Below are 18,127 nucleotides of genomic sequence, written 5' to 3' on the forward strand. Positions count from 1 at the left end.
TCTATTGAACTACACTTCTATGAGAATCTCAATCTAATGTATCCAAATATTTGATTTCTGACAATTTTCAGATGGTACTAAAAGCCAAATTATGGATTTGCCATTGTACATTAATACCAATATGCTATCCCGTGGGCTAGGGACAGACATTGCACATAAACTGGTTTAAGTGATCAGAAACAGCTTAAACCTATAACAGAACAGACATTCAGTGCACATAAACCACTTTGAAAATGGCTGAAACTGGTTTGAGATAAACCGGGTTGAATGTAGTAGTATCAGAATTAACTGATTGAAGTCAAACCGGTTTATGTGAAGTCTGTCCCAGACCCCCTGCTGTTCTAAGTTAAATCAGTCCCCCAGTATCTTGGCCTGCTCTCTGGGCTGGGCGGGTCTCTCTGCTCCACAGCAGGGCTGGTCCCTCCCCTCTGCTCCCTGACCAGAGCTCCAGCAGATTTGCAGGCACAACAGGTTCTGCTGGCTTCCCTGTGCCCCCCGCCCCCTCACCAGTTGCTGCTTAAGCAGAGACCCCTTCCTCCTCTCTGCCACAGCATGGACCATAGCCAGCATGAGGTATGCTAGCTAATGCTGCGTAAGGCTCCAGCAGAGACTGCAGACACAGCAGGGTCTGCCTGGCTTCTCCCTACCAAAAGCATATTTGCAACATGGTAACCAATGGACATTCTTGCTAAGCATTTCTCCTGTATTCTAATGCTAAATGACAAGCAGAAACCTGAATTGAATTGTTTACTTTGTATTATATTCTAGCTTTTCAGTTTTTAAAACTAAGCAGCACCAGCTAACATCCTTCATTTATGCTTTATTTTAAAAGGTTTCTAAAGGTTTGAATTCATACTTAATGAAGGAATAGTGCAGCTTTAAAAAAATTGTGTGGAGTTAGTAGGCAGGATTTTCCAATATGAAAAGGCTGATTTTACTTTTGCCTTGATTTCTTAGCAGGGTACAAGAAACGGCAGTGTTGGATCCTGTGGTGTCAATTGCAAAATCCTTTGTGATACTTTGAATTTGCAGGTGTCACTTATTTAAAAGCTACATTTTATTCTACAGTCACTTGTTTCCTGTTTAAGTAACATGTTTATTTTTGTGGACTTTGGCTTATGTTCGGTATAGTTGCCAATGAACAAAATGTGCTGCATAGAAATTAAGATAAAGTCCTCTTTCTCTAAAGATTGACACTTTTCTTTTCCAATATTATGGACACAATCACTTAGGAAATGCTTTCTATACAGAATAGTTCTTCTTTCTTTTGACTTTCTTCAAGTAGCCATTACTCCAATCACTTGAGAAAAATTAGAAAAGTCAATATTCATTCCTAGCTATTTTTTTTATTTACCATCCTAGTTGCACATCAAATTCTTTGTATCCAGTAAACTACACATTTCAATTTGTGTACTACAAAAAATTACACCATTTCCTCATAAAAGGATCTGTGATATTCCATGTGTTTGCAAATCTATTAACATGTGGAAGTGAAATTTATCACTGGTTCCTGAACTCATCTTTTTAGCATTGCAGCTTGGTACGTGCTGATGGCCAGATCAACAGGATATCAAATAAAGATTGTTGATTTATTTTATGACCCCTCACCCTCTAAGAATGAATTTTCATTTAGCAATTTTATGAGCATATTTGCAAAAACCCTTTTAAAAGGTGTCCCTCAGTGTCTTAAAACTAGTTTCTCCCCCAAAGAATCAGCAACCTAAGTCTGTGTTCTAAGAGTTCACGCAATTTTCTGTAGATCACAAGGTATAGTTTTCATGTTTCCTTGATACTCAAAGTGTCTGGTGGGGAGAAAATGGCATAATTTGGAAAACTGCAATCTGTCTTTGAGGGAATCTGTAGAAGATAGTTACAAAGTTTTCTATCTCTGAGAGAGTTATGAATTGTTATAGAAGGCTACAGGATAAGAAAGTTCTTCTTAACAGAAGATAGAAGCCACATTTATGCATTCAGTGAAATCTCCAACAACTTCATATGTGTAAGAAAGACTTTTATAAATTTAACTCTGATACAGTCTCCCAGATAATCTGTATATAATAATGAAATATACCTGATTCAGCACACAGGGGTTTCTGTTCCTAATAATCAATGCTCGTAATAGTCAATGCATGCCTTACATTAGATATAGAGTTGGTTGGTTTTCTCTTGGAAGGTAATCTGTACAAGATGACATTTCTCTATCTAATACCAGAAAATATTGATGATTAGGAGCCTTCATATATGATGCCACATGATGAGATAAAGCTGCTATAATTTATTAAATAAAAATTTTCAAATTGCTTTCTGTTGTTTTTCTTCTACTAATACTACTTTGGTAGGTCCAAAAGCAAAACATGCTTTCAATGACAGCACAAGATACACGTAATATGTGGGAGGAGGAACTTCAATCAAGATCCAGACTTGGAGTTCGACTTTCTCAGCTTGACAGGGAAAAGGCTGAGATATTGGAGCAGGTAAGTCAAGAAAAAATGAAAACAGTTGTCAATTTTAAGTTCAGTCTACTTTTCAAGTAGTTATTAGTATGTTTTGTCAACCTTCTAAGTATCATTTGAAATTCATGCTCAAGATAACTTATGATTGGGAAAGTCACCCCAAAGCTTTGAGGTCACCTTTCAATGTGAAAGGGGATGTGCTTCTCCCGGGGAGTTGTATACATGATATGGTAGACGGTAAGAGTCATAGCAAGTCCTATTTCACTTTAGATAGATAGATGTTACGATACTGTCACTACAAACACTTGCAACTCTAAAGGTATCAAGGGGAAAGACATGCATGCCCCTGAAGGGCTACAAAAATGGTAGAAGGTTTATAAAAATGTTCTGGCTTGAAACAAATCTCAGACTCCCTGTTTCCCAGAGTGCTCTGCTCTCCCTTGTTCCCTCTCCTCAAAGTGTAAGGGAGGGAGAATGGCTGCTTGCACAGTGGGCCAGTATGGGGGGGCACATGGGACACTGGTGCTGCATAGGGTCCCACGCATAATGTGGGCCAGGGGGCATGTGTTCCCCAGATACTCAGAAGTTGGATGTCCCTCCCTATGTTAAGATGATATGTTTGAAAGAAGAGAGCTTAAAGTATTGCCGGTCACATGATTATTCCTTCTCTGATTTTGCTGAGGTCATTAGTTAACTGAATCCCATGATGCAAGGGATTTAAGCATAAAATGACAATTATTTTACATATGTTTCCTAAAACAGGGAACTATAAAGATCCTTCTTCTCCTGGAAGCCCCACTCCACACTGGGATTTGGAACAGATGATTCTGAATTTGTTATAGCTAGTCAGTTAATATTACTTTTAGATAACTTAGTGAAACTTTTGATTAGGGTCTATGATAAGTATGCGACTGCAGTGTCAAAATCCCAACATGTTAACGGGTCCTACCTCAAGGAGCAAAAAGAAGAATGCATGCTTGTTTCAGTCCAGACAAAAGGAGTGCCAACCAAAATACATTTTTAGATATGAACATACCAGTTTGCTTTCTGCCTCTAGAAGTAATGGAGATCCTGTTGGAAATGCACTAGCAGTCTTTGTATGTATGTGGAGTTCCCCAATCACAGTGTGGGCAGTAAGACTTCATTATTTAATGAATAGTGAATTCTTAGCCTTAATATTAATAATAATTAATAACCTTAACCTTAGCAACATTGACTATTACCTGTGTCTCTCTCCTGCCTGTGAATGTGTATTTAACATAGCTTAATGCAAAATATCACAGTTTTAAATTGTGTTCCAATTTGTTTGTCAAGAATGTGAGATTCTGCTTCCTTTACATCCACAAATGGTAAATGTAAACTGTCATTACATGATATATGTAGGAATAAGTATGTATTTTTCTTTTTGACAGCATGAAAGTGAAAGGAAAAAAGTGAAGAAGCTATTGGAGATAAAACGATCGGTGGAAGCCCGGCTGGATCAAGAGATGAAAAGAAATGGTGAACTGCAAAAAGAGTGTTACGGGTAGGGATCTTTGATCACTTCTAAAAGTATTAAGAGTGAACTAAAATTTGGTCCAGTTAGCTTCATTTTAACTTTAAAATTTTGTATATTACTGTGTACATGCTGTTCATGCTCAACAGTTAAATCATAACAATCACTTACGTAATAGCCTATCTTTATACTGTACTTTTTTGTATACCACATGCATAACATCCCTGAAAATTAGTCCTCCAAATTCAGGTACACGTCTTACGCGAGGAAACTGATTTCTGTACAGGAATGGAAGCATGGGGATGCTGGAATGGCTACTGGGAGCTGGCTCTGCTGGGCTCTTGGCCACATAGAAAGTTGACTGAATCCACTTTTCAGTGTCACCACCCTTTGGCAGCAGGTCCACAGATAGAGGTTTAACCCTCTCTCAGCCTTCAAGCAGCCAAAAGCTGCTGGCAATTTGGCACTGACTGGAAAGGTTGAATGTCTAGCTGTAGACCTGTAGCAAGAAGGTAAGTGACTCTGAGGAATGGACTCTGCCCCTCCTCTATGTGGCCAGCATGTGTGGTGAGCCCAGGCTGTGGAAGGTAGGATTCCAGAAAAATCTTTTTTTCTTCATTCTGCCTTCCCAAAATAATGTGAGAGACTTATTTAAGGGTGTGTGGCATGCAAATAAATGTTCACTTATGCAGCTGAGTAACCCAATTACAGAATAGTGCAAAATACATTGGACTGATCTGTTGTGCTGTGTAGCTTTCTCTGATGGGGAAAGACAAGGCACCTTACTCCAGTATTGTTTAATATCTTTATTAATGATCTGGATGATGAGATTGGGTGCATGCTTAGCAAATTTATGGATGACACCAAGTTGGATGGAGCTGCAGGCAGTCTGGAGGGTAGGGTTGTGATCCAGAATGACTTGGATAAAATGGAGAAATAGCCTGCACTCAATCAGATTAAATTCAACAGGGACAAGTACAGAGTCCTGCATTTGGGACGCAATAATTGCATGCACAGATGCAGACTGGAAAATGGTTAGTTAGGCTGCAGTACTGCAGAGAAGGACCTGGGAGTTACAGCAGACTATAAGATGAAAAGGAACCAACACTGTTCTTGTTGCAAAAAGGCCAACACCGTACTGGATTGTATTAACAGTAGTGTCTCTTGCAAATCAAAGAAAGTGATTCTTTCTCTCTGTTCAGTCCTGGTGAGGCCTCACCTGGAGTATTGTGTGTAGCTTTGGGCCCTACATTTCAAGAAGAACATGGCTAGATTAGAAAGAATCCATTGGAGAGCAACAAAATTGTTAGGGATCTGGGACGCACACTGTTTGAGGAAAGGGTGAAAGAGCTAGGGTCAGCTAGTCTGGGGAAGAGAAAATTGAGGGGGGATTTGATAATAGTTAAATTATTATCAAAATTATTAAAGTACCTAATGGGCAGTTATGGAGAAGATGGGTTTTATTTGTCTTTCCATTGTATTTGCTATGCAGAATCAAGAAACTTCTAAAAACAGCTAAGAAGAAATTAAAAGAATATGAGAGCAAAGAAAGTGAGTTGCAGTTTAGTTTCCAAGGAGAATTGAAGAACAAATATTCTGAAATGGATGGTGAAGTTAGTAGATTAAAAACAAAGGTAGGTTCTGTTGCTTGAAACTTGACACTCTGTGTATGTCCCTTTTAGAATTGTGGCTATATTTAAGTGTGTTTTTGTTCTTATAGATGGTAGATTTGCACCTTCTGCCTGACTTCAAACTAACACAGCTAACTGTCTCTTTGTTCATATAGCTAGTGACTTTTAAGAAAAATTATATAATGATGCTTTTAAAGTAGTTGATGTATCCCTCTGTTGAGTCGCTAATATATTGTGAGCATAAGTTTCTTTTGAGGAAGAGGTATGACAAAAAGGCACATAATATTACATTATCCCCATATATTAGCTCTGCAACTCTAGTAGAAGGTTAATAAGGAATGTAGACTTATGTAAGTACAGCTTTCAGCTTCAAAGAAGAATTATGGGTAAAAAAAAAATCCGTTTTTCACATGGACAGTTGTATCTCCACTGAATGCTAAATGACTAATTTATCTACAACAGGATTAATAATATTAATGCATTGGTAAATTAATTACTGTATAAACTTGGCCATATTCAAAACTGTATTTTTAGCCTTTTTTATCACATATTAGTGCTCTGGTCCAATCCACCTGTTAGGGATTCCACAATCAATCCTTGTGTTAGCAGACAAGGTGGTCCATTGGATGTGGAATTTACTGTATTTTCTCATATAAAGCAAACCCCAAAATAAGTTACACCCATTATTTTTAAAAGGCAGAATGAAGGAAAAAAGATCTTTCCTTGAAAATACTGGTAAGTACAGTATTTTTTCAGGGAAGAGGCAGCTGCAGCAGGATATGAGCAAAACATATGGCTGCTACTGTACTGTAGCTGAAGGATGAGGCAGGTGCTACTGTCTAAGCCAGACTGCCAAGCCCCTCTTCTTTTCTCAAGCTGAGCATGTGTCAGGTTAGCTGAGCACCAGATCCTAGGCAGGAGCAGTTCTAGAGTCATCTGAGGACCCACCTAGCTGATTCAGGAGGAGTTTCTGCCCCAGCACCCAGGGCTCAGGTCCAAAGCTGGGGCAGAGGTTTTTGTTGTGTTGGTTGCAGCTTCTCCAGCACAAGCCTCTCCAGGGGAAAAGACAAAGTGCTCCTTTGAGAGTCCTACATGCTCAGTGTTCTACCTCCTGTGCAGTAGGTACAGTATTACTTTCTCTTGCCCTTGGCAAATGCTCCTGCTATAGTAGCTGTTATTACCATATTTCCTCACCTAAAACAAAATTTCCAGCAACTAATTTGATACATGTTATATGCAAGAAAATACAGTGGTTGATATGTGTTTTGGTCCACATCTGTTGTGCTGAATACCTGAAAGCATTTCCTACGAGTTTCATAGTTTCATAGATGTGAGGGGCTAGAAGGGTCCTTACAAGATCATTGGGTCCAGCCCCCCTGCACTTGGGCAGGAAAGACTGCTGGGGTGTATTTTATCACCACCATTTACCTAGCATTTGGAAATACAGCTTTTGTTTCCTAGCTAGGACCTTCTCTACTAACTTTCCTTCCTATGTTAATGAATGTAACTCTGTTGCTAATGTGCTGTGTTTTTGATATCTGTAAGTAAATAATTTTATCATATATTATTGTACAATGCATTAAGTGCCTTCACATCAGTGTATTTTTATAAATTAAAAAATATTATTTGTATGGCTTCTTTACAGTGGTAATACTTATTTGAGTGGAAAGGAGGGGAATTCATACATAAATTACTTCTCTTGCAGTTATTTTATGAAGATGAATACAGTTCTGGAATTAGACATTTGAGACTGTCTATGAATATTTTCAATCGTATACATACTCATCTGATTTCTTGGCCTTTTTAAAAATTTAAATGAGTATAACAAGAAGTATATGAATTAGTGACAGAGAATAGAAACCTTTTTTCAGTCAGTTTTAATCTAGTTTCAGAATGAAAAATCTGACCTTGTCTTCTAAATTATTGTAAGAAAAATATCTTAAATTTTTTTTCCTTCTCTATTAAAGTGCTAGTGGGGGAATCTACATGAGGTGCTTACTTTGGAGTTGCCTAATTAGTTCCTCACTAAAGCATCTCTGTCTACAATGTGCAGAGCTATTATGCTGGAGTTAACTAATTAACTCTGCCATAGATTAGTACTGCCCAATACAAGTACTATCCTATGGTGGTGTTACTTACTTCATTGCAATGCATGTGTAGACGCTGACTGGGGCACAAGTGTGCTACAGCACGGAGCTGCCTGCTGGTTAGCCCTGCCTTGTAGTAGCCTCGTGCCCCATCCAACACCTCTGCAGCACATTGAGCCTGGTTGAAGCAGCCCCAGGCTGGCAGGCTGACCCCTGGGACTTCCTGCCAGCCAGGACTGTGCTGCCCTGGCTCAATATGCTGCAGTCCCAGGTGCACGTGTAAACACTGCATCCAGGAGCAATAAACTCCAGCGCAAACTTCCCAGTGTTTATTGCATCATGCTAATTTCACATGTAGATGCATCCTGTGAAGACTTTGATATTCTAACCATCCTATTTAACAGTTTTTAAATTGATGTATGCATTTTGATATTTAACATATAAGGCCCCAACTATAGTTATGTACTTGCTTACCTTTGAGCATTTGAGTAGACCCAGTAAATAATGAGACCAGTGTATTCAAAGCCCAAGTATGTGAGTAAACTGCCTTTGATTTGGGAGCTAAGGTTTTTGGGTTTTGGTTTTTTGCAGGGATGGTTCTGAAGTATTTATGTGAACTACTGCATAGGGTAGAAGACAAAGGAAGTGGTCTTAAGCAACCCTTTGAGAAACTGTTTAACAGATGTACTTTTTAAAATGTTTAGAATAGTTTTTGTTCATTTCACATACTCTGGATTGTAAAATATTTTGACTGATACTTTTTACAAACTCACAGAGTAGAAGATTTTGAGCTCTGTTTGATAACTAAGTTCAGTTTTTTCTCAATGTATGCAGATAGATGAACTATCCCAGCAGCTGAAAACAGAGTCAAAAAAATCTACGCAGCTAGAATCTGCAAATCATGATTTGCGAGAACAGTTGTCTTCTATGAAGATACTACATAAGAATCATGAAAAGCTGGAAAAGAATAAATGGCAGTTGGAAGAAGAAGTTGCTAACCTCAAACGCCATGTAGAAACGAATATGATGGACCACAATCAAATAGAACACTATAAAAGAGAGATTGAAGAACGAGCCAGACAAGAAATAAGACAAAAACTAGAAGAAGTCAATTTATTTTTGCAGGTTAATATATTTACTAGTTGGTGCTTTGTACAAGCTTTATATTTATTTTACATTTATTTAATAGTGGAAAATGTTATTTTTTAGATGTTTCTAGTATAGTAATTGAGGAACTGGAGACAGAGATGAAGAAAAAATATAAAGAAAAGAAAATTTGGGCACAATCTTTGATTCCTTTTCTATAGTGCCATCAGGTCATTCTGTCACAAAGCCCATCCCAAACTGACTTTTTTTTACCAGGAAGAGGACTTCCAGCCTGTCTTCCACATAGAGGAATAGTATCCAAAAACCTTAGCAAATAACCTTTTTGTTCTCTGTATTTCTTTTGCAGAGCACAATAACCTTCCCTCCCCTGTTCTTTAGGCTGTCATTCATCAGCTCCTAGAAGGAGAAAGAAATTAGAGGACATTTAAAAGGATAGGGCTTTTTTTATTCTTTGTGAGTGGATGCAAAATGATACATGTATGCTCTAAGGGTCATTGGTACTCAAGCTTGCCATAGCAGATGATTTTATATGCCTAAGCCGTGTCTATTCTGAAGACCAAATGTTGATAAAACACAAGTAACAAAGTAACTTTTTTGGTTTCCAATAATTATTTACTTTCTGAAAGTATTATATGCATGAGTTCGTAAAATATTTGCAACTCTTTCACCAGCCCTGGGATTGGAGCTGGAGTTAGACTGCCAATTGAGTATCAGATTTGATGTAACAACAGCCTATTAAGAGAGTTTCTTTCTAAGCTGAAGGCATTCTTTTGTGTAGTGATTTTAGATTTCTCCATTCTTTAGTGTTGGCACTAAGGAATAATAGTTCCCTGAGTAAACTGGTGTACTTAAGTTGTGTTTGAGAATCTCACAAGGAGGAAAATTCATCTTTGCTTTTTGATTTATTAAGATAATATGATTTGCTTTAGACACAGGCAGCCTCCCAAGAGACATTAGAACAAATAAGAACTACTAATAATGCTTCTCTGAGAAACCAACTGGAACACAGAATGAGAGATCTGGAATCTGAACTTGCTAGAATAAAAAACACTCAGCAAGACAGCATTTTGCAAAAGGAGTCCACCCAGACAGAATTGGAAAGGTACAAAGACCTGTATATGGAGGAATTAAAAATTAGAAAATCCTTGGCAAGTAAATTAGAAAGGTGAGTCAAAGCCTTTAAACCAAAAGATAAATTGTTAATTTTACCCATTATTAAATTTATCTCCTAAAACCTCTCACAGCTGGACCTATACCACATGATGTGCATAAAGACTGGGCATTTGTAGAAAGCAATACATTTTCCGTTAGTAATGAGTAACTTGATTTAATATTCTATAAGTAGTAGAAATATATTTAATTTTTATAAAGTGTAATATGTATTTTTTCAATTTTTATCTTTTGGCTGTTATACAGTAATTTCTTCTTTGTTCATGGTAAGAAAGAAATTATTTATTGTATTATAGGCCCAAATCCATATTTGAATGTAAAAGTTGACTTCTGAATAAATAAGCTCCCTCTTGTGAGGTAATTATATGCTGTTTATCTCTCAGCACTTCCCAGGATCAGCCTTCTTTGAAAGGATGTATTATCCAATTGTTAGAGTACTAGCCTGTGACTTGGGACATCCAGGATAAATATTTTTGAACAGCCACATTCTAGTCGAAAAAGAATAGATTGTCTCAGTGATCAGATAATTCAGTTGTGGTGGTGAAATAATTAACAAAAAATGTTTGCATGCTGCTTAACTTTTTATAGAGCTAATGACAGGCTAGCAGAGGCCAATGCTAAACTCCTCCATGAGCGTCACAAGAGCAAATCTTTAATTGCCAACAGCATTGTAAATGGAAGTCTGACTGCAAGTCCAGTTCTGGATACAGCTCAGCTTGGAAATCTCGGCAACAATTTAGCATTAAATAGAAGTCTTGGTCTTGGAGGAAGCTTTATAAATCCAGCTGGAAATGCATTATCTTCAAAAAACAGAGTGGAAGCTTATCTGGCTAAGGTGAGCAATTCCAAATGTCATTCTTAGCTGTATTTGGAGTACTTCATATCACCATTGTCTTAGTTAATATAATTAAGGGACATTAATTTTAAATGTGAACATTTCCTAATACTATTAATCTAATTCTATAAAAGCTTCAATAACTAATCAAGAAAACAATACACATATATATTATTTGTTTAGGAAGAAAAAAATAAATTAGTACTCCTACTTACTGTGGGGTATAAGACCATATTTACAAGTAAGCATTCACACTTGCCACAAAGTATCCAACAATTTACACTTAAAAAGAAGAAAAAAATTTCTAAAGAATATATGTATGAAGAAACTCATAGCACAGGGGCATGTTAAGCATTTCTATACCAAGATAATTTGTATTAAGGGTTTAGATTAAAAGATTATGAAATTATTCTAAAGCTATCAGCATTAATTTAAAAGAAGAATACATAAATTCTGCAGAAGAGGTCCATAGTACCTTCACAGAACTGCTATTGCGGGGGGCGGAGCACGGCTCTGGTGGCGGCGGCGGGAATGTGGCAGCAGGAGCCCAGCGGCAGCAAGCGTGGAGCTCCTGTAAGTGTATTTAAAATGCAGGTTCGGCATTTGCAAATATATGAAACCGTGAATGCTGAACCTGTGAATAGCGAGGGTTTCCTGTATAGGCAATAGGTTTCAAAATTGTCATTAACTTCAGTATGATCAGTTATAAATCAATTTAATGTGCAGATCAATTGTATATTTCATTAAAATATTCTTAAAACCTTCTAAAGTAGATTTAATATTACTTTAGGTCTTTTCATTTCACTCAATTTATGGCTTAAAGTGGATTAACTATATATCAACTTCAGTTAAAATACCTAACATTAAACAGTATGTACCATTTGCAAACAAGGTTTCCGTAGTGGACCAGCACAATCATTCATTTCCTAGGGAATGGTTCTTGAATTGAGTGGTCAGATTCCCCTAGGCCTCTGCTGTCCAACTTCTAAGCCCCCGGGGGCTGCACAATTGGGAGCCACATGCTGTGTGGGCCACACTGGGTGAGCCACAGACCATACACCACATGGGCAACTTCCCACCTCCACTGCTGCATCAGGTGCCCTCCACTGCCCCACTGCACCACATGGGTGTGATATCCCCAGTCCCACAAGCCCTGGATTCACCTCCAGCTCCCTGTTGTTTGGTGGACTGTGTGTGTTTGGGGTGTGTGCGCTGAGAAGCTGGGAGTATTGCTGGCTGAGTGATTGCTAATTGCTGCCTGGGCTTGACAGAAGCCCTAATGAGGGAGCGGAGCCAGTTCAGGCCCAGCAGGGTATAAAAGGAGACTCTGAGCAACCTGGGAGCCAGCAAACAGGGGCTGCAAACAGGCTAAATGGTTTGCAGGCAGTTAGAGCCTTTCAGCTTGGTGTGACGAAGCAGGAAAAATGGGACCTTTTGGGGCCAGTGAGCAGTAAACAGGCCAGCTTCCAGGCAAGTATGCTAGGGAAGGTGTGTTTGGAAGAAGGGCAATAAGAGAGAGAAGGCAGATTAAGAGACCCAGGGAAACGACTGGAGGACATCGCAGTGCCAGAGCCACTACCTTTATAAGCGGCACGGTGTACTCTTTACAAATTTACAAAGCATTGTTTGGATTCGGGGAGGGGGGGGTTTAAATTTTATATTTCAAGCTTACTTATTTTCAAGCTAGGGAGGCCAAATTCTTCCTAAATAGACTCCCTCTTCTCTGTTATTTTTTTTTCTGGAGCAGGGTCCTATTTTGGAGGGGGGGTTGGCAGGGGGTTGTTGTTTACTTCACATGTATAAAGTGCCCCCTGAGCAATTTTCTCTTATCACCTGTGGCAACAGGTTGGAACCTGTTACTGTCTCTTGAAAAATAGTTTTAAGAAATACTGTTTCACTCTCTCCATCATCCTTCTCATTTCTGTGTCCCCCAACCCCCCTGTCCCCACTCCCTACCCTCAAAAAGATACCCATCTTTGTGGTTGGGCATGGTGCCAACTGCCATGGCAGACTTGTATACTTTGGGGATTTAAGCTCTGCCTGACCTTTAGTGGAATCATTCCCCATGTTGATAGGTAATATCAAGGTATTTTCTGTCAGGAACAGGACAACATGCCTAATGAGAGATTGATGTGCCAATCCTTCCTACTGAGGATTAAAAACTAGTCATGCATAGCTGAACCTGTACTTACTTGCATAATTGCTGCATGTCATCTCAGACGCTGAGGAAATTTCCATCTTCAAAAAGTCTAGAGCCTTGCTTATTCTCATTGAGCACCCTTCACCCAGACACTATAACCTAGGATGTAGGAACAAAAGCAGAAAAGAAAACATTATTAGAGCTGGCTGTAAATGTATTTATAGTAGTTGTCTTAGCATCAGTTGCCTTTATCTCAGTACCAAAGCCAGCTACTGTTTTAGCAGTGTTACCTGTTTGGCACTGCTAAAATGTCAACAGACGTGGCAGCCTTGGCATCATCGCTAGCACCAACATCATCATTGGTGAAGCAGGCATTGGTGCCCCAGGAGAGAAGAAGTGAAAAGTAAAGGCCAAATAGCATGGTTTCAGACAAAGAAAGGAAAAGATGTTCTTATGCCAGGAACTGAGCATCTATGTCCTCTGCCAAAGAAGTGGCACTCAGTAAGCCAGCACCACTGATATCCACCCTGACAAAGCACTGGCACTGACCACAAGACCATCTGGTTTCTCTCTGGGGACATCATTGGCTCTAGAGTTGAAACTGATACATCACCCTTCATTACCATTATTCAAGAAATACTATTCACTGTTGCCAAACAATACTTTCTCTTTAGTATCAAGCAGACATGTCTCCCTGCTACTGTCTGAATGCAACCCTAGAGCCTGCACCAGATCACTCTTGAAGAACATCAGCGTGCTTGGGCTGACCATGCACAAATGAGCCAAAACCAGTATAACATACCAGACTGGCCTTACTGGTCATCATCTTCACAGGTGCCCCACACAGATTTCATTTCTTTATGTCCAGGAAGACGCTGGGTTCTGGGGTGGCAGCATTATCCAAATTGCCAACACCTCAAACAGATATGAACATCCAACAACTAAAAACACTAGAAAAATGGGTGGCCCTAGACTGCTGAAAAATTCATCATCACCACCTGTTGAGATGGCCACATCAGCACCTATCCTAAGGACTGATAAATTGAAACCAGAACCTCCCATATAACATAGCGACAGAGAAGCACTGTGACCTCACCAAATTACCTGTTTTATATCTGACATAATGGCACAAATCGGAGGAAACTATGCATGTTCCATGTTTTTTTCTCCTTTGTTTTAAAATAGCTTAAACAGCTATCTAAACAGTCTCATTAAGAAAAGGAAACTAAAGACAATATCCAACAAAATAATTGGAAAAACATTTTTAAGCAAGCTTTCGCGTTTAAAAACCCTTTGTCAGGCTGAGGAAGTCTCTGCAGTTGGTGTGCACTCTTTCTGGATGGAATGAAAAATAAAGAAGCCAGAGGCTGGGCTGGTATTGCATACAACACAGGTAGTCTGTGAAGATGTAGATTGAGGAGTCAATGGGTGAGAGAGAGGCTGGGGAGGGAGGGAGAAGGGATGAATAGTGGAGAGGTACCTGAGCAGTCAGATGTCAGGCAGGTTATAATGTGTCATAAATCCAAGGTCTATATTTAGTCCATTATTTTTAGTATCCAGGAGGTTGATGAAGTGGAGTTCATAGGCTCGTCTCTGGGAAGTGTTGTGTAAGTTTCTTTTGAGGCTCAGGTCTGAGAGATTGGAGAGAGAGTGGTTTTCTTGTGAGAAATGTGCCCCCACCGGTAATTGGGTATTCTTGTCTTTGATAGATTTGCAGTGTGCATTCATTCTGGTGCGCAGTTGTTGTTTGGTCTCTCCTACGTATTTTCCATTAGGGCGTTTGGTGCACTGGATGAGATGTATTACATTTCTGGAGGTGCAGCTGTAAGATCCTGGAATGCTGATGGCTCTGTTGCGGGGTGTAGTAATTGTGGGGGTGGTGCAGATATGTTGGCAGGTTTTGCATTTCTTGTCATGGCATGGTCTGGATCCATTTGGTGTGTTGTGGGCCTGAGAAAGTTTGCTTCTGGTGATGAGGTAGTGAGGTTTGGTGCTTGTTTGAAGGCTCAGATGGGTTGCTCTGGGAAGATCTGTTTAAGAATAAGGTCTCTTTCTAGCATGGGTTGCAACTGAGGATTTTCCATATGGGTTTGAGGGAGGGGTTGATATGTTATAACCAGCGGTGTGCGATTCGTTGGGGGGTTTCTTCTGTACTGCAGCAATTCTTCATGTGGTATCCGGGTGGCTCTCTATTGTCAGGAAGTTGTTTTTTCTAGCATTCAGCCTAAATTTGATTTGTCTTTCCTCATTTTATCGTATTCCTCTTCATAACATTCCCTTCACCTATCTTAAAAAAAATTTCTCCAGCCTTTTTATTAATTAGATCCTACATCTCTTTAGTGTGTGACAGTTAGCAGTCATTAAAGTAAGTGTGTTTGTGTGTAGTTTCTACCTATTGATAGGAAAATCTAAAATTTTAGGGGAAGCTTAGCTTTTTATTCCAATACAAAGTTTCCTTTCCTAGGTAATGGTAGGTAGAACCTTAGCTGTTAGCTGGTAAATCCAAGATTAATTTACCATTCTGTTCTCTTCCCATTTCACTCAGAATATTGTTACGATAGATCCTGCAGTATCTTCTTTGTTATTTTACATCAGCTGCCATATGTTGTAACAGAATATGAAACTGGTCTCCAGTTTCATCAATATTAGCCCATCTTTCTTTTCATCCGGTAAAGCCACAGAGAATTAGTCCTCTGGCTTGCTTTTCATGCAGTTATGGATCTTTAATCACTTCCTAATGTCACTCAATTTTCTCAGCTCCCTGAACAATTGGTTTTATTCAGTAGAATTATTTGTCAAGTTTTTTTCCTTTAAAAAAATCTTGCTGGATAATAAACCAAAGTTTCATAGAGAGACATGCAGTCATTGCTAGAGAACAGTTCAGTAAAAAATGTATTTCAAATAAAGACCAAAACTTTATTTTCCCACACAGTATTTCATCATCATAATCTTCTCTCTTTCGCCTGAAAAATTAAGAGAATAAAATACAAAATACAATTTTGGATTAAGATTTCTAAATTAAGGATTCAAATAAGGGAAAAACAAAAAGATTGCATAGGCTTTCATCAGTAGAGATTTTGAGGGTCAGTTGCAACAGCTCATCAGCTCCTAATTCTACTCTCTGTTCTGCTAATTAAATTACTTTGTGTAACTCCACTTTTGTTTCACAGTGTGGCTGCTCAGACCTGAATAAGGCTAGCTCCTCAAGTGAATGAACTCAGGTATATGAACTCCAACGGATTGTTGAACTAAAGACAAATTCTGAGTCAAATACAGCTCAGCCTCTTCAAACTTCCCACACAATTACTTAAAAATTCATATACTGCCCATATTTGGCAAAAAAGCTTTCAATTGAGCAACATTTTAATCCCTCAAAAAAAAAGTGTTATGGTTGTTATTAATGCAAGTGTAAGTTTTTGCATACATTTGAAGGCATCTGGCATTCTTGGACAAAATTCATGTAAACAGCACGTTCGTTGTCCTACTCTTCCTTCCATCTAGGGATTGATTTAATTAACTGAGGGTCAAGACTCAGAAAAGGCTGGCAGCAGTGAAGGCCTCCACTAGCTAAAATGTAGCTTCTGTTCTTGTTAAACTGCTTTTAGTCATTTATTTAAAAATTGAGGACACTGTCATTTGTTTTTTGTTCTGACCTATAGCCTATGCAGAAGCCTTTCATTTTATATGCGATATGGATTCTAAGGCCAGGTCCATATGAGCAGAGACATACCTTTACAGCAGCACAGATTATAGCGGCACAAATTTCTGCTGCTACTTTGTGCCCCAGTGCATGCCCCTGTCCTTGTGTTTTGCAGCAGGACATATTGTCCCGCTGTTCCACATGCTGCAGGGTGGGGTGGGGAGGGCTTTGCTGCAGAGCCCCCATGCTGAGGCAGACAGAGCCAGGGGAGAAGCCAGCCCAAGTCTGTCTGCTGCTCCCCCGTCTCAAGGCACACTGTGCCTGGCCCAGCTAGGGAGTGACTGGCTGGGGCACAGGGTGCCTCTGCATGGGGGCTCCACAGCATGCAGAGTAGAAGGAGCAGGGAGCCCTGGGCTGCCTGCTCCCCCATCCCTGAGTTTGTCCTGGCAGTAGCTACTTTGGCATGGTTTGTGCCACATTTTTTCCAGGGTTTGGGGGGTTTTTTTGGTACCAGGAAATCCCAGTAGCAAATTTTTTCCAGCGGTGCAAATTAGCAGCATTGAGCACTGATTATTGTGCAACTCATGTGGTTTGCAGCACCACAAGCCACATGTGCCTGCACATCTGGATCCAGCCTAAATGGTCATCAATGGTGTTTGTTCTTGATACATCTAGTCACATTGCAAGATGAACAAAAAAATTTGCCACCATCTGGATGGAAGGTTCCTATAGGGAACTGCATTACACAATCCTGCGCTGAAATGTATTTAGCTTTTTAAATTTATTTTCAGTCATCTCTAGACTTCAAACTATTGTATTTAACTTCTTAAAAGATGTCGCTGAATAATTATTTCACTCTACCTTACTGACTGGTGCCATTACTTAGTCTGTGTCAATACAAGTTGACAGTAATTCTCAATCACATGATCTGTGATTGTAGTGGTATTGTTGCATAATTTTCACAAATTTCATAGATATTAGGGCTGGAAGGGACCTTGGAAGACCATCGAGTCCAGCCCCACGCCCGAAGGGCAGGAAGTCAGCTGGGGTCATAGGATCCCAGCAAGATAAGCATCCAACTTACTCTTGAAGGTGTTCAGTGTAGGTGCTTCAACCACCTCCGATGGCAGGCTATTCCAGACCTTGGTGGCTCGGACAATAAAAAAATACTTCCTTGTGTCCAGCCTGAAACGGTCTTGCAGTAGTTTATAACCATTAGACCTCATCATCCCTTGGGGCGCTCTGGTGAACAAACGTTCCCCCAGATACTGATGGTCACCCCTGATAAACTTATAGGTGGCCATCAGATCACCCCTGAGCCTGCGCTTTTCCAAGCTAAAGAGCCTCATAGATCTCAGCCTGTTGTCATAAGGTCTGTTTTCCTGATCTCTGATCCTGCACATGGCTTTTCTCTGGACTCTCAAGCTTCTCCACATCCTTTTTGAATTGTGGGGCCCAAAACTGGACGCAGTACTCCAGCTGTGGCCTCACCAAGGCCAAGTACAAGGGGAGAATGACGTCCCGGGATCTGCTTGAGAAGCATCTATGGATGCAAGCCAGCGTTTTGGT

At 39.6% G+C, this 18,127-nt stretch overlaps 1 protein-coding gene across 8 annotated transcripts in view; it reads left to right on the top strand.

The window, feature by feature from the left end:
- Positions 1–18,127, top strand: part of ANKRD26 (ankyrin repeat domain 26) — a 126,220-nt gene that overhangs the window by 87,596 nt on the left and 20,497 nt on the right. For 7 of the 8 annotated variants that reach the window (XR_003096377.1, XM_025216290.1, XM_025216294.1 and 4 more), the window contains 6 exons: positions 2,340–2,474; positions 3,866–3,978; positions 5,441–5,582; positions 8,501–8,791; positions 9,703–9,938; positions 10,532–10,778. Coding sequence is in view for 6 of the 8 variants with exons in the window: in XM_025216290.1 (XP_025072075.1) it covers positions 2,340–2,474; positions 3,866–3,978; positions 5,441–5,582; positions 8,501–8,791; positions 9,703–9,938; positions 10,532–10,778 (1,164 nt within the window). In the remaining 2 variants the exon portion in view is untranslated. Of the gene's footprint in view, positions 1–2,339; positions 2,475–3,865; positions 3,979–5,440; positions 5,583–8,500; positions 8,792–9,702; positions 9,939–10,531; positions 10,779–16,088; positions 16,140–18,127 lie in introns of all 8 variants that reach the window. The other variant, XR_003096378.1, reaches the window with a different exon arrangement.

The sequence above is a fragment of the Alligator sinensis genome, unplaced genomic scaffold, assembly GCF_000455745.1.
Source record: "Alligator sinensis unplaced genomic scaffold, ASM45574v1 scaffold790_1, whole genome shotgun sequence".
Classification (NCBI taxonomy): Eukaryota; Metazoa; Chordata; order Crocodylia; family Alligatoridae; genus Alligator; species Alligator sinensis.